The following is a 15,315-nucleotide window of genomic DNA, read 5'->3' as shown; positions in this document are numbered from 1 at the left end:
TTTAAAACAAGCTTGCTCTTGTTTTTAACCCCAGTAGTGCAAATCGTTGAGAACTGATTTACATTTCTGAGTTGGCTGGTTTTATTTTTTAAAAAGCTGATTTTATTTTATTTTTTTTACTTCAGAGGGCACATGAAAAGTTAGATGTAGATGGAGTTAACTGGGGGCAGGGCGCATGCAGTGCATAGTTCAGACAGGACCCCCGGCTACATTTCAGTTGTAAAACCAAGTGGTGTTCACTGAAAGAGTGATCATTTTCTAGTGACGGAAAGGAAGCTGCAACCTTTTGTCCTCTTCTCCAACCATCGAAGGGCCCCGCAAGCACGTGACTCCTGCTCGGGGCTACGAAATCAAACCACTGTGTGCTGAAATGCCGTCCTGTCACTGGGAAGTCGCTGCTCGCCCACAGAGGAAGCTGTGCCCTGGACTGTGAGCTCAGGCTGTCAGCCTCGGCGCTCAGCTTGCCTGTGCTTCTGCAGCGCCATGGAACAGCCTGCCAGGGAGGGAATGTTGTACATGCAAGGTGCCAAGTTTGGGATGGTGAGTTTGCGCCTCTCCCTTGCTTGTTCTGTAGGTATCGGCCCGAAAGTGCAGCTGCAGTTAATGCCTTTGACATGCTATTTGTCATTTGACTTTATTATATCAGACTTGATTTGGAGTCGTCAGGCTGCTAACTCTTAGGATACCATTGGATGTGGCTTAAATGAATATTATCCTCCACACTCTGAAGTATCCATTTCTGAGCTTTCATTCACGCAAGGAGGGATTATCATGTTTAATGTTCACGATATGTGCTCTGAGACTGAGAATACAGAGTGAGCATCCTTAGAAAATCTGAGATAAATCTTGCTTCGTTTCTGGCAATTCAGTAAAGAAATGTAAAGGCATTTCTGTTCTGCATCCTATGTTTATTGATAATACGTACAGTAAAGTGGGAAAACATAATATAAGGCGTTCGTTTGGCTATTCATCAAGTTTTTGTTCACAAATATTTATTATTTTCCTTTTTTATCTGAATCATATTTGTTTTAACTCACATTATGGGAAATTAAATCAAAAACTACCAATCAAAATTCAATCAATAGAGGATTGTAAAACCATGAAGAACAACCCTTATGCGACTTAGTGCTTCATTGTTTTTTTCATATGGCCAGCAACAATCGTATTAAACATAAAATATCACGGGCATGACCATTAATGGAATTTGTGTTCTTTACTCTTACTGAGCCAGATCTATAGTGAGTGTGTGGAGTTTTTGTTTCTGTTTGGTGGTTTAGGGGAATTTAGTTTTTTGTTTGAATTTCATAAATGAAACAATGGAGTATTCTTCAAATTTCTTGCTAGTTATCCATTGGAACCATCTGGCCTCATCTAGAATGTGCTGTTGTTTTAAAAAATCTATGATTTTATTTATAATTATGCTGCATCACATTGTCATTTTGAGATGGTTAATAATCTGGGTTGAGTATCGAATTTTGTAAACACTTCTCTAACTCACAGGAAACGGTCTGGCTATGAAGAAACATGTCTATTTTCCTGTTTGCTGTCATTAATATGTTCCCTACATCTGTGTTTCTAAGAAGCAGAATTCTGCCTACATTTTGTTGTGAAATAAAATGGACTACTTGTAGATTTTTCTGTTCCAGTTTATTTACTTTGCATAGATCTTTTTCCACATCTGTTTTTTTAATCAATTCGTTTTTTATAAGTTCCCTTTTTCTGTTATGCTTTCTGATGTTTACAGAAGTTGCTGTTCCTTTCTCGCTGCAGGGTGGAAAGTGTGGTCCAATTTGTTGTATTTTTTTTTATTTTCTTGCTGTATGTGTGCAGCTTGTACTGGTTGCCAAGGCTTTGTCTGTTGCAGAATTACCGGTGTGTGCTACAAGAGAGGAATTGAACAAGGGTTAGATGTAGGCTAGCAAAACAAAGACAGATGTCTGGCAAGATAGAAAATGGGGAAACTCCACGAAAAGCACTCTGCGTTTCTCTGTGAAACAAGGCAGTGTCTTTGTCTTTCTCTAAGAGTGCTCCACTTTATCTGTGCAGAAGAGCTGGAAGAGAACTTGGGTGATGCTCTTCCAGGCCAGCCCCTATGGGATCGGCCGTGTGGAGCTGTGTGACATCAGAGACGGGGGGAGTGGGGGTGCCGCTGCGGCAGGGAAGCAGGGCCTGAAGAAGACCGACAAAAAGGTGATTCGCCTGGACGACTGCATCAGCATCACCTCGGCCCCCCACGAGAGCTGCCCCAAGGACAGCATCGCCTTCTACCTCAACACCACCCAGCGCACGTACACTCTGGCGTCAGAGCAAGCCCAAGAGTGGATCACCAAGCTCTGCCAGCTGGCGTTTCAGGTATGACCCAGCAGAGTGCAACTGGTCTGAGGAAGGGGGCTGCAGTCCAGTCTAAAAGTCATGCTTACACAGACTATTCTTCCAAGGGTGAAGAAGACTTCTAAATAGCCTGGCAATATTTAGGGGTGCTTTATATGTATTGAGAAGCCTACTGTGATAGAAGCTATGGACAGTCTCATGTTATATAATAGTAAGGTGCAGAGGCATAAAACCTATTTTGGTTTATCACATAGCAACATAAAAGGTCTCTCAACATTTCCTCATCTTCCAGCTGGCATTGTTCCGGATAATCATTACTAGTAGATTTGCCAGTACTGTTCTATTTCATTCTAACAACAAAGGAAGTATTTCATAGACTGGAATGTCAAGCAGAACAGAGCCTGGCAGCAAGTTACAGAATGTCTCATGTATAAATGAGACCAGTTATACACCTTGGTTGTCTGAATGATCAGTGTTTAACCACAATCTGTTGCTTGATTAAAGCCCATGTTAGTGGTCAAATATGCTTAACTGCAGGGACGTAACTCGCAATATGAGTTATATTTTTCAGATGTGGATTAATTTGTGATTCTTTCTTTGGACTTGTATAAGACAGTAAAGGGTAGCTTATATCAGATGCATTCCTCCTGACAGATGTAGCCTCAACCGTGTATAGACTATATTGCTCTACGTGTGTGCACGTACAGAACAGACACCATAGTGAGAGTGCTGGCAGTTCATATGGGGTTGTTTCCTTATTTATAATGCGTGTTTTGCAGAAGAGAGATGGAGACACAAACACCATGGCCAGACAGGAGAGCTCTGAGATACCGATGGAGGAGAATGAGCTGTATTCAGCATGGAAGAAGGGTATGTGTAAAAAATATTATGCTTTTACAAAAACACATCTCTCTGGTGTCCACAGTCTGTCATTGCTTCAGCCAGGGGTGGGCAATCCTGGTGCTATAAGGAAGGCTGGTTTGGTTTGTGGTTTTCATTCCTTCTCTGACCTTCATTATGACTTAATTATCACCAATTAAGTGGATCCCAGGTCAAATCAGCTCTATTTTCCAGGGAAAGGACAGGTGTTGTTTGAAGGGCACCTCCAAAGCAAGGATTTGGTCCTTGGGGGCCAAGGTGTCTGTAGGTTTTTTAGGTCTCTTTAAAGCACCGGCAACTTCTCCCTGAGTGGCTGGGAGAAGCCATTAATTTGACCCAATTAAGCCAATAACGAGGCTGTTAAGATTCTGGGTGGACTGAAATCCTGTAGACTGTCATGCCCTCCAGGAAGAGGATTGGGGTTAATAGGTCAAGGATCAAGGTTGCCTAACCCATAGTTGTAGGCTCCCTCATATCTGTGATAGCTGGAGGACAAGCTTATCAGCCAATGTTGTGCAATAGGATGTGTACCAACAGCAGTGAAAAATTATTTGGAGGTTTTTAAAATTATGTTCACATTCGTTGGTCATTTCCGCTCAATTCATATCTGAAAAGTAAAAAGAAAAATGCTCAGTTTTCTTCGGATAGCAGATGTGATATTTTTGGTTTTAGTTCTGAAACTTAAACGTGAATAAGGCTAACTGGGTGTGTATTCAGACGTATGTGTGATTCAGAGTGAAAAACAAACATGAATTCTGTTTTTTACTACCTGTAGAGAGAAACAGGTTAGAAATACTAATCCGGATTCAGGGAAAATTGCTAAGAAACAATTGGACAAAAAGTGAGCTCTAACTTTACTACAGGCAGTTTACCAGATTACTACAAGTTTACCAGTTAACATTAGATAATTCATAATTAGGGATGAAAATAGTTGGATTTCTGAAAGTGTCTCTGTGCAGTTAAACATTTCAACAGTTACAATACAGACTTTGAAAACAACAAATGTTTCCTTTTTAAATTTTTTTGGACCAAATTACTGGTGAGAGACAGAAATGCAACATCAAGGTTTGAGTTCTAAGGTTCTTGTGACTAATACTAGAAGAAACAGCACTAGTAAATATGCACAACAATTATGAATCTAAAAATACCTGAAAGAGATCTATCTGAATAAAGCCACCACTTCAAAGTACGGATTCTTGAAATTCTTGAAATTAATTCTAAGTTTATCTTGGTCTTACATGTAGTTTCTAATGGTAAAGCACTTTTGAGAAAAAAAAATATATGCAGTGTAAAAAAATACAACATTGAGCTACACAATTATTTTCCATGACGAAAGATCATCATACTTAAATCTTACGCATTCCACACTTGTATGCAAATTGTAGTTTGAACATTTATTTATATGCACACACACTCTTATCTGACAGCCCACGTTTTTTTTAGATTCTCTAAAAGCTACACTACAGAAGTATATGTAAACAAAACTCTACAGTAATCAAAGTGTTAACAGAATTTCAACTAATCTCTGTCTTTCGTTTGCAAATTTAAAGGCTTGCTTTAAAGAGATTATATACCGGACTTCCATTTATATTCTGTGTTTTATGCTGTAACATCAAATAAAGTGCAGCCAACATGACGTTCAGCAAGCATGCAGAAATTATTTTTGAACACAGGTTTCAGAACTGAGCATGTGATTGATTTCTTGTCTTGTAAACCTTTGTCTAAGCACTGAAGTGCAGAGGCAGAATGATGCAGAGGCAGAGGAAAGAAAAGTCTGAGAGTTGCTTTTTCTGTGAGCCTTCCAGTTCACTTATATTTATTGTTTTTCAAAACCAACAAAAATATGCGATGCATAATTTATATATTGAAGCAATATTAAAGAACATGTACATTGTTAGTACAGTGTTTTATCTGGGAATATCTGAGATTCCTAGTCCCCTTCCCACATCCCTCCCAAACCTTCCCTCACAAGTAAAGGAGAAAGAGACAGAAGACACAAAATAGAGCATAGCTAAATGCTAATTATGCTAATAGTATATAGGAAACAAAAAAATGGAAGGCCAGTCCTATCAGGTATCATCTGAGTAGCTGGTTAGCAACCTGCTCTTCATTTCTTTCATTGACAATCATTGCACTGGATTAGCAGTGATGCTGGATCCAGTGACCCACGTCAATGAGTTGGCTTGGAAGTGCTGCATGATGGGTAATTCCTTCTGTTTAAGCACTCATTTTTATTTATATTGATTTTTTCTGTCGTTTGGTTTTACGTTTGGCCTCCTTGACGACTCTTTGATGCACTTACCCAGTCCTGCTTTTCACACAGATCAGGAGTATGAAGTAACTGTTCAGAAGACTGAGGCATCGGTGAGGTGTTGTCTCACGGGGACTTATCTTCTGGCTCTTGATGGAGAAGCTATCGCCCTGCTTGATCCTCAGACGAAAGAAGTAGTGTACTACTGGCCTTACCAGCTGCTGAGACGCTTTGGCCAGGATAAGGTAGCCTTTCAACTTTTTCTGTTTGGCTCGTTTAATCAAATTGCATGGGAATCCAGTTCTATAAAGACTAAAAACATTTTCTCAGGTTAAGTTCATTTTTAAGCCCTGAATGTAGCATGATCATGTTGTTTGCAATATTCATGATCATACTCATTATTCCATCCATCCATTTTCTGACCACTTCTTCCAATTCAGGGTCACTGGGGAGCTGGAGTCTATCCCAGCAAGCAACGGGTGCAAGGCAGGGTACACAGTAGACAGGACAGGAGTCCATCGCGGGGCACACACAGGCAAAGACCCAAACGCACACACTCACACCAGTGTCAGCTTTCCCAGAAGCTAATTAACCTATCAGTATATCTTTGGACAGTGAGAGAAAACTGGAGCGCCTGGAGGAGGTCCACATGAACACAGGGAGAAACAAGCTCCACACAGGTAGCACCCCAAGAATCAGGCCCAGGGCCCCAGCACTACTGTAAGACAGCAACATTAAGCACTGCGTCACTGTGCCATTCATGCTTATGTTTCCCTTGAGTTAAAACAAGAGCAACAATTCACTCATATAAAACTCTTTTTATCACACACTAGGAACTCAGACCAGTCAATGAATAAATTGGACGTTTTTACTCATCCACCACCATTGTACCATTTGCACAGTGTGCTGTTTTAGAGGATTTTTACTCCCTAACCTCACATAAAGCTAATGTTCCAATTGGTGCAGCACAATTTGACTCTCCAGCTCTTCATTGCTTTAGTCACACTTCACATCACGCTAAATGGCATTTTAATGACACTGGTGAGTGAAGATCCCAGCTGTTTTTTTTTAATTATAGAAAACCCCAATTATTAATGGAATATCACTTAAAAGAAGATGATGAGCTTTCCTTGTTTATTCTTTCTAATGCTGGTCTTTCTTTTTTCAATGCTAAATTAATTGAGCTTGTGTTCTGATGCACAATAAAAACACAAAAGTCTAGGTTCACGTCAGTAGGTCATTATCTGCATCTATAATATTATTTACACTTCAAACACTGAAAAGATGTGTTTCCTATGTTTTTGAGTTGTGCTGTTCATTTGGATGACAAAACTAAGATCCAGCCCTGTGATTTCATAAAATCACTGCTAAAGTTGCTACAACAATAACTTCATTTTTATGGCGTCTGTAAAAGTAGTTCAAGTAGGGAGCTGCATCAGCATGTGCAGGCTGCAAAGTAACAAGTAAAGGTTTATTCCGTGCTGAAAAGAGAAGAAAAGAAACACAACATTTAGGCTGTGGAGCCTTCTTCAGGTGTGACACCCAAAGAAGGCTCCACAGTCGAAACGTTGTGTTTCTTTTCTTCTCTTTTCAGCATGGAATACGTCTTTAAAAGTAGCATTTAAAAGCTCTTGACAGTAGGAGTACTGTAAATGATAAATTTACAATGGATAGTGAATTACAAAGTAAGTACATATAAGAAAGACAATTGATTAGAGGTGCAGTACTAGTTAGAGAATGGAGCATGCACAGACATTAATTAAGTAAAAGGCTTTCAGAAGAGAAAGGTTTTAAGTCTCAAAATACAATCAGGGTAGGTGACTGCCTGATATCTTTGGGTATAGAATTCCAGAGCTCTGGGGTGTTGCGAGAGAAGGTTCTGTCTGTCATCCGTAGAATGTAAACGAGCTTGAGGGACACCTAGAAGACCAGAGTCAGATGATTGAAGGCTGCGAGGTGGGAAGAAGACAGATAATAAGTCAGACAGTGCTGAGGTGCCAAGTCAGGTAAAGCCTTCCAGGTGAGCATGAGGATTGTTAGGAACCGGTTAGGAAGTTTCAGAAGTTTATCAGAAGTACAAGGACTCGAGGACAGGAATAATGTGATTGTTTGCACACAACTTAGTCTAGATTCTGTCTGCTCAATTCTGAATATAGTGGAGTTTGTTCGGTGTGGATTTAGTTACCCGAGTGAGCAGGGTGTGGCAGAAATCAATTCTAGAAAAAACAAATGTGTTGACCAGCCCTTCTGCAACTGTCAAAGACAACAGAGGTTGCAGTCTCGAGATGTTTCTGAGCCGGAAGAATAATGTTTTTACAATATTCTGCAAATGGGCATCAAACATCAAGCCAGAATTAAATTAAAGTTGCCTAACAGAATGACAGAGGTTCACCTGCATGCTCGGACATGGATAATATATTGACACTTAAGCGAAACAAACACCTTCTTCCGTGGACCAGAGCACATCTGATGTGACAGCAGAGAAACTGGTGGAGGGTTTTGTCTTGCCCTCGACAGACCTGATGAAAGACAAGGGTGGAAACATCACGTTGAGAGTTATGCTGATTATGGTATTGCTCAAACCAACAGGTGGAAGTGAGGTGGTGAACTGAGGAATCTCCTTTAAGAAAGGAACAATGTTATTTTCCAACAGGACCAAGCACCGTTAGGATAACAGTGGCGAGACTTCAGGAAAGCTGTGGGAATAACTCAGCAATGCAGACTGCTGAGTTGTTCTGTGACTGGCCAGACTTTGCTGTTGCTCTAGTCAGACCAATTTATTGCCCGATCACATCTAAGTGTCAGTGCTGTCAGAATCGTATTGGTACTCTGGGAGGTCATAGCCGGCAATAACTTTGTAATGTTTTCATTTTGACAAGGTCATGGATTGTCCTAAAAGCTTGATTCTTAAATCTTTAGTTTTGCTTTCTTTTCTATGACATTGTTAGATGCCTACTGTATGTGGAGTGGGGCTGCTGGCATTTTAATGTCGCGCAGGTAGGTGCTGAACTTCAGTGGTGGCTAAAATTCCTTCCTATGTGTAAAGCACTTTGGAATCCTTTGGGATTAGAAATCCTTGCAAATGCAAGGATTTGTTATTATTAAATTGATTAAATGCATTAGTGCAGTGTATTACATTGGGTTTTTGCATCCTCATATTTGCAAAGATTACTTTTTTGAATTGGGGAGCTATTTGACATTTCATGTTTATTAGAGGGTTGTTGTGGCTGGAAGTTTATTTCATATGTCAAAGAACTGAAATTTACAAAGATAAGACATCTCCAAACAGATCTGCCTGATAGTTTGAAAGATACATAATGGGGAAAAAAGCAAAACAAGAGTCTAAAGTAAAATAACTTAAAAAACGTACATGATTCTTGCTGGCCTCTCCTCTTCTTGTCCCTGACCCTCCTGTGTATGGTGGTGTTGCCTCTGACCTTTTGATGAACGAATGGCTCAGAGGTGGGAAGGCTGGAGGGACCGCCTGCACTTCCTCATCCTCTTGGGTGTTTTTCGCAAGCTGAAATGTGAAAAACACATGCACGCTGTGCAAGTATGAAAATGCTGGCTCTTCAGCAAAGTGCTGTCTAGATGTAGGAGCAGAGGAGTGAGATGTGATAGAGCCAGGAATAAATAAGGGTGTTATCTTTACATCCTTAAAGGGGGAAGAGTTGAGGGTTCTTTGTACTGTTTCTTCATTGTTTTTATTGCTTATTTATTCATTCATTTGTGTTTCACAGTACAGAACATAGTAGTTAGCTGCTATGCTTTGAAGCACTGCAACAAAATTTGTACATGTGGAAACACCTACTGGGTGTTCTGGTGAAAAGGGTAACACGACCTCCCACATATTTTTATATATATGCTCTAAACTTGTGTAGACGTGCGTTCCACTGAGAGACCAGTATGTCAACATCTGTGGCAGACTCCTGGAACTAAGGCTTAGCTGCCTTTAGCACTTTGCCATTGGTTGAAAACTTCTTGCTGGACAGGTTCTTCACTAGGGTATCAAGGAGATGGAAATCACAGGAGGACCAAGGCTGGAGCACAGTGGTACAGCACCTCCCATCTGTAACTTCATAAACATTCAGGAATACAGTTGGCAGTCTGTGGCATTTTGGATCACATCATGTCAGCATGTCAATTTCAGCAGCAGAGAACAGCTGATCTGGGAGGATTTGTGAATAGCTGAGAGTTTCTTCAGTATTCACCAGGTGCACACTTTTCATCCCTCCAGCTCATTAATGAAACTGTGTACAGAAACCAAACAGATGCAGACATTCTTGCCGGTGGCAGCACGACTCATGCTTGTGTCTTCTCTAATCACGTTTTGCATGTAGAAAACATTGACAGGTGAATTAGAAGATACCTGGATGCTCAGGTCCCTGCTCATCTTGAACATCCTAGCATTACTGGAGGGACTGCACCACAGACAAACACATCTTATTCCATGACTTGACATGGAGGACATATATCTCTATGGGTTTATAATAAATTTTAATTGGTGCCATGATGCCTACATACACTAAATCGAATCACACCAAGAACCTCAGTGCTTGATCAGCTTTTGCTAGAGGTTAGTTTTTTTTTAATTGATGCTTAGTGTTACCACAAGCAAATGCACACTCACCTGGGCTCATGACACAGAAGCTGTTGTGTTACAAACCTTTACCTAGTCATGCTCACCAGGGTAACTTGTCTGTGGCCACAAGAGGCCTTGTTACCTCACGTATTGAAATGCTTTTGTTTTATGTGACCTTGTGTGACAAATTATGTATGTAAACTTGTGAAATGTATGTGACAATGTATGTGTGGAATAAATTCTCTCCACAGAAAACTAAGAGAGGGTTGAAGAAAAACTTAATTTAATTCTTATAAACTACAAATGTAATTCACAGAATGGCATATGGAATCTGAAAACTGAGCTGTCACTGTAGGTCCAATTACAAGTTTGTGCAGGGGGCTTTACCTGTAAGTAAAGTTTTATTGCTGTTATTATCCTAGGATGCGGTGACCTTTGAGGCTGGCCGGCGGTGTGAATCTGGGGAAGGCCACTTCACATTCCTGTCCAAAGATGTGGCAAAGATCTACAGGACCATTGAAGATGTCATTGGACATCAGAAAAAGCAAATAAGCATGAGGAACCCAGAAACAGATGTGGTGTCCTCCCAGTCTTTCTCTCATTCCTCCACGCAGGAACACAGCCAGGTCATGTCAGCTTTCCACAACAGGGGAAGCAAAACAAGACAAGGCCAGGATCTGCCGCCAGAAGGCCTTGAGAAGACACGAACCCCAGCTCCAAAGCCACCCAGGAACCTTTTAGCACAACAGAGAACGCCCAAATCCAGCCAGCAGCATGAGGATAGTTTTGAAAATGACCCTCAGAAAGCTGTTTATGCCACTGTGCAGGAACGTTCTGATCAAGGAGCACTCCGGAGCGTTTTGAGCAGACAACAAACCATCGAGAAGGAGGAGGAGGAAGATGAGGAAAACGTTAACAAGCAAGTGGCAGAGGAGGAGGAAGAGAAGGAGGAGGACTACTGGCAGAGGCAGGAAAAGGAAACGAAGCTTTCTTCAAAGCTGAAGAGCGTTCCCTCTTCTCCTGAAAACATCTCCCAGGATTACTGGGGAGCCTATGCAAAGAAACCTGCTCTTTATGACAACATGAAGAGCTGGGAACAGAACGAATCCGAAGACCAGGAACATTCTCCCAGTTCTGAGTGCCTCTATGCTCTGGCCTCTTTTCACAAGCAGTCAAACAAAGAGAAATGCTATGAGGAGGAAAGCGAAGTCTTAAGCCCCAGGTCTACAATTGTTACCAACACTGAAATCCCTGTAGACTTCAAGCAGAAGCTTTCTGATATCTTTGCAAAGGACAGGGTCAAAGTCTTACCGGCTCTTCCAGCCCGAAATATGGGGATCACGGACAGAACATATGATAACTAGCAGCTGTGATTGCAGTGGATATACTGTATATGCAAGCTCTGCATTGCTTCGTTGTGGTATGTGAGGACATGAGACATGCAATACAAAAATCCTTTTCAAACAGCAGTCCAAAATGCACTTGGCCTGGTTCATATTCTCTTTGTTTCATTCTTTCCAACAAATCTAACTAAACACCACAAGTATAAATGCTCAGAACACAGGGGAGGTTATAATTCAACTGAAGCTATTCAACCCATCTTTGCTCTTTGGTCGCTAGCAGGTAATCAAACTCAGAATCACAGAACCCAGTTCTGCCTTGAAATATTACAGAGTTTTTGCAGATTTGAATACACCTACGTTTGGTTTCCAATCTAGGATTTTAAAAGTTATTTTGCCTTGTGGCCACTTCTATGGCTAAATCACCTATTTAGTAAATACTTGTTATTGATTAGTTATGTGATTTAATCAGTCAAGGGTCCATAGAGAACATAAGTGAAGAAAAGAAAGTAGGTATGCTTGTAGAGGACGATGACAGTAACAGAGTAAGAATGAAAAGTAACTTATTTACACTGTATAATAATACTGCACATATAACTTCCAGTTATGTCCCATGGCTTCTAGCACAGCAAGTGCTGTAAACGTCTTATTTCGATCATCCCCGCCTAGACGCAAAAAAAAAACCCAAAAAAACAGTGAAAGGTATGAAACTGTAAAATTCAAATCAAAAGCATACAGAAAAAGTAATATTTTTTGGTTATATAGCATAATGAGTTAGAGAGCTTCATACACATTAGACCTATGCTTTAAATCGAAACATTTGTTTTAACAAAGTTATAGACGAGTAGTCCATGTTGAATCAGACTTTGTTGAATAGTAATATTTAATATTTATAGTCAAAATAACATTACAAGATGACAAAACACCCCTTTTATATATACACTGTATGTGGTTATACACATAGAACCTTGTTTTTCACTTCTTAGTTTCAATCTTTGGTTTTCTCGCGATCTCAAAGATATATAATGCAATTTAATCTGACACGCCAAATGACAACATAGTTTATCCACGGGAGACTGAAAAAATGCTCCTTTAAAATTGATTTCGTTCCTTTTGTAATTCTCAACTTAATCACCTAGGATAAGATTCTGGATTTAAAACTCGGGACATCACAATTACACTTTAATGTTTTGAGTACATTACTCAGTAGATTAAAAACAGAAATGAAACCTTGGACATCTGATAACGAAGAAACTTTTCTTTTGACCTTTTCAGTTAGTATAACCTGAGCTTTAAATAATACAAATACAGATTCTTCAGAATTAATTAGGACATGAGTCAGAGAAAATGCTTTTCCGTTTTCACGCTGGATCTTTTTATATTTTTAATTCCACTTTTAACTTTAACGAACAAAAACGGGAAGAAGAATATTTTAACTTTGTGAAAAATTTATTTAACATCGTTCGAAAACAAATTAAATAATAACATCGATAAAATAACAAGAACAGTTCACTACTTTTTGGATGGACAGTAAAACATAAATAACAAAATAACATACATTTAAAATGTGTGAAGACAATGCATTACAGAGTTAAAACAGTCTCTACGACCAGTTTCCATCAACTACCCTATCTTTTTTTCCATAAAGTGCAACTATTAGCAATCTCACCTGGATTTTTCTATAAGAATATATTAATTACATTAAAAATAAAGTTAGTCATAGATCCTCTGCATATAGTGTTTTATTTGGAACTTGGAGTAGTGAGACAAAGAACATTTTATTTCTTACGGTGATGAGAACGTTTTTAACCTTTATTTTAAAAAAATCAGAAAGATATTTTAAAGACGGGGTTGGCATTTTTGTGAAATTGTCCCCGTTTAAAAACCCTGAGCTTAAGCATTTTGGTTAAAAAGCACATGTTCTTACATAGATTATTTTAGAGTTCTTAACTGTAAGGTAGAATCCAAATTTACGATAAACGACAGTGATATGCCATTGTGTTTTAACAAGGACAAGACAATACAAGGGCACAACTTCGATGAGACTTTTGCCTTCAAATGTACCCCGGATCCCTTTTGTAGTACACAAAGAAAATATACGTGTGGTCTTAAAAATAGACAAAGTTGTATTCTCTCGTACGTAGAAGAGTTTAACGGGCATTTAACGTGTCAAGCCATACGTTTAGACCAGCCAAAATGTTTTTCCCTTAGATTCGTCGGACATTTCCTCAGAAAATATATTGAAGATAACATTTAAAGGGAAAAAAAAAGAAAACTCATTCGGCAGTTTATAGGCAACACACCTTCTGGATTTAGTTTGTTACCTGAGAACAGACTGTTGAAGCTGACACAAAAACGATTTACGAAAAAGAAACATTACTGACAAGTGAGTAAGATAGTGTGTGCAAGTCTTGCACAAGATGTATGGGTGTGTTGATTCCACAGCATCTGGGTTACAGTGAATAATCGCGTGTCATTCTACTACAAACTTCTTAGTTCCTGTGAAACTTCCTTTTTTCCGTCTCCTAAACACAGCAATGAACCCACTCTCTAGGTCGAGTGCCCTATAAGTTACTTGCCTGTTTTGTAAAGTGTATGTAAAAGCTGTAGTGCGGATGGTACTATCGTTTCTACGCCGGTCACGCACAGCTCTGTCTACTCTAAAACACTTATTTTCATCCTGGCCTAAGGCAGTCCGGTTAATGTCTATCTGAGTGTCCGTCCTCGCAGTCACTGCAGCTGGGAGACTCTCCGTCGCTGCCGTTAGAGGACACCCCCATGCTCTTGCTTTCGCTCCCGAGAGCCGGCTTCGGGTTCGAGAGGATAATCAGGTGCCCGACCGCAGCGGTCACGCCCTGAGACTCGCCGAGCGCGGAGAACCGGGCGGAGGATGGCGGGTTGTCCAGGGAGTAATTCGCGCTGCTCCCGACCCTCACTTCGGGCAAGCACGTTTGCAGCGGGTTGCTTGTCCTCACCTGGCCCCCCAGGTCTCCGCCGAGACTGTCGCCAGCGCCGCTCCTGCAGTCGCTTTTGCCCACGCCGGCCAGTAGCTCGGAGAGTTCAGTGATGTATATTTGCGCCATCTGCAGAGTGTCATACTTGGACAGCTTCTTTTCGTTTTCCAGGGAGGGAATGACGCTTCTCAGCTTGTCAAACGCCCTGTTGAGCCCGTGCATCCTCCGCCTCTCTCTTGCGTTGGCAGCCACCCGCCTGTGCTTCTGCGGGCCGGAGTAGTGAGAGCTGCTCCGTTTATTCTCGTCTCCTCTCAATTTATCCAAGTCCCTCTCGTTCATAACAGCGCTGTTGGATAATGCATTCCTGGATACCATTTTTTGGAGGTCAACTTCTAGTGACCCGTGGTCGAACAGAGCCGGGACCGCTCCTCCCGGGGCCGGGAATGAAACAGGCCCCGGACCCCCAGGCTGGAAAGGGCTCAGCCAGCTCCTCGGGTCGCTGTGCGCCAATCTCGAGATTTCGGAAAACTTGAGTTCCTCACTGTGGCATTCCTGGATGCTCCCATCGGTCCAGCTCAGCAAGGCTAGTTTTGCATTTGTCAGGGTCATCTTCTAAATGTCAGATACAACTGAAAACGGAATGTTATTTTAGTTGTACTTATCCGATTCTACAAATCGGACACCTGATGTAACATAACAATATGCAGGCACCGAAATAAGTCAACTTTCACGCAGTTTATGTGCTGCAATTTCCTACTGCTTCTTTTATATGTTTGCGCACTATCCTAATTACCCAATTTTTTATGCCACCTGGTAGCTATGTGTTTGAGAAGGGCTGCAGTGAATGACTCACTTTTATCAGCTGTGCTGCACCCTCTCCACTCTTTAAATTCTGCAACTTCTGCTGTCCCCGCCCTACTCCACTGCGCGTCCGGGTCTTGACTGCCAATCCTAGACTCTGTGCAGCGGATAACCACC

The 15,315-nt window shown here is 40.9% G+C and overlaps 2 protein-coding genes across 2 annotated transcripts; one reads left to right on the top strand and one right to left on the bottom strand.

The window, feature by feature from the left end:
* Nucleotides 1–404: 404 nt before the first annotated feature.
* Nucleotides 405–12,078, top strand: dok3 (docking protein 3). The gene is made up of 5 exons (XM_088932518.1): nt 405–540; nt 2,047–2,352; nt 3,111–3,201; nt 5,534–5,706; nt 10,466–12,078. The coding sequence occupies exons 1-5, from the start codon at nt 484–486 to the stop codon at nt 11,405–11,407; spliced, it is 1,569 nt and encodes a 522-aa protein (XP_088788644.1). The 5' UTR covers nt 405–483; the 3' UTR covers nt 11,408–12,078.
* A 641-nt stretch (nt 12,079–12,719) lies between these two features.
* On the bottom strand, nt 12,720–15,098 carry atoh1b (atonal bHLH transcription factor 1b). Its single transcript, XM_088932875.1, has one exon. It carries the CDS (start codon nt 14,944–14,946, stop codon nt 14,083–14,085), a length of 864 nt encoding a protein of 287 aa, XP_088789001.1. The 5' UTR covers nt 14,947–15,098; the 3' UTR covers nt 12,720–14,082.
* Nucleotides 15,099–15,315: the final 217 nt, after the last annotated feature.

Source organism: Atractosteus spatula, chromosome 14 (assembly GCF_055471065.1).
Source record: "Atractosteus spatula isolate fAtrSpa1 chromosome 14, fAtrSpa1.hap1, whole genome shotgun sequence".
Lineage (NCBI taxonomy): Eukaryota > Metazoa > Chordata > Actinopteri > Semionotiformes > Lepisosteidae > Atractosteus > Atractosteus spatula.
The sequence above is the reverse complement of the archived record's forward strand: the minus strand, read 5'-3'. Positions and strand labels throughout refer to the sequence as shown.

Coding starts and splice junctions, on each gene's coding strand:
- dok3 (XM_088932518.1), top strand. CDS start 484: ATGGAACAGCCTGCCAGGGAGGGAATGTTGTACATGCAAGGTGCCAAG. Junction 541..2,046: donor AAGGTGCCAAGTTTGGGATG/GTGAGTTTGCGC, acceptor TTATCTGTGCAG/AAGAGCTGGAAGAGAACTTG. Junction 3,202..5,533: donor GTATTCAGCATGGAAGAAGG/GTATGTGTAAAA, acceptor CTTTTCACACAG/ATCAGGAGTATGAAGTAACT.
- atoh1b (XM_088932875.1), bottom strand. CDS start 14,946: ATGACCCTGACAAATGCAAAACTAGCCTTGCTGAGCTGGACCGATGGG.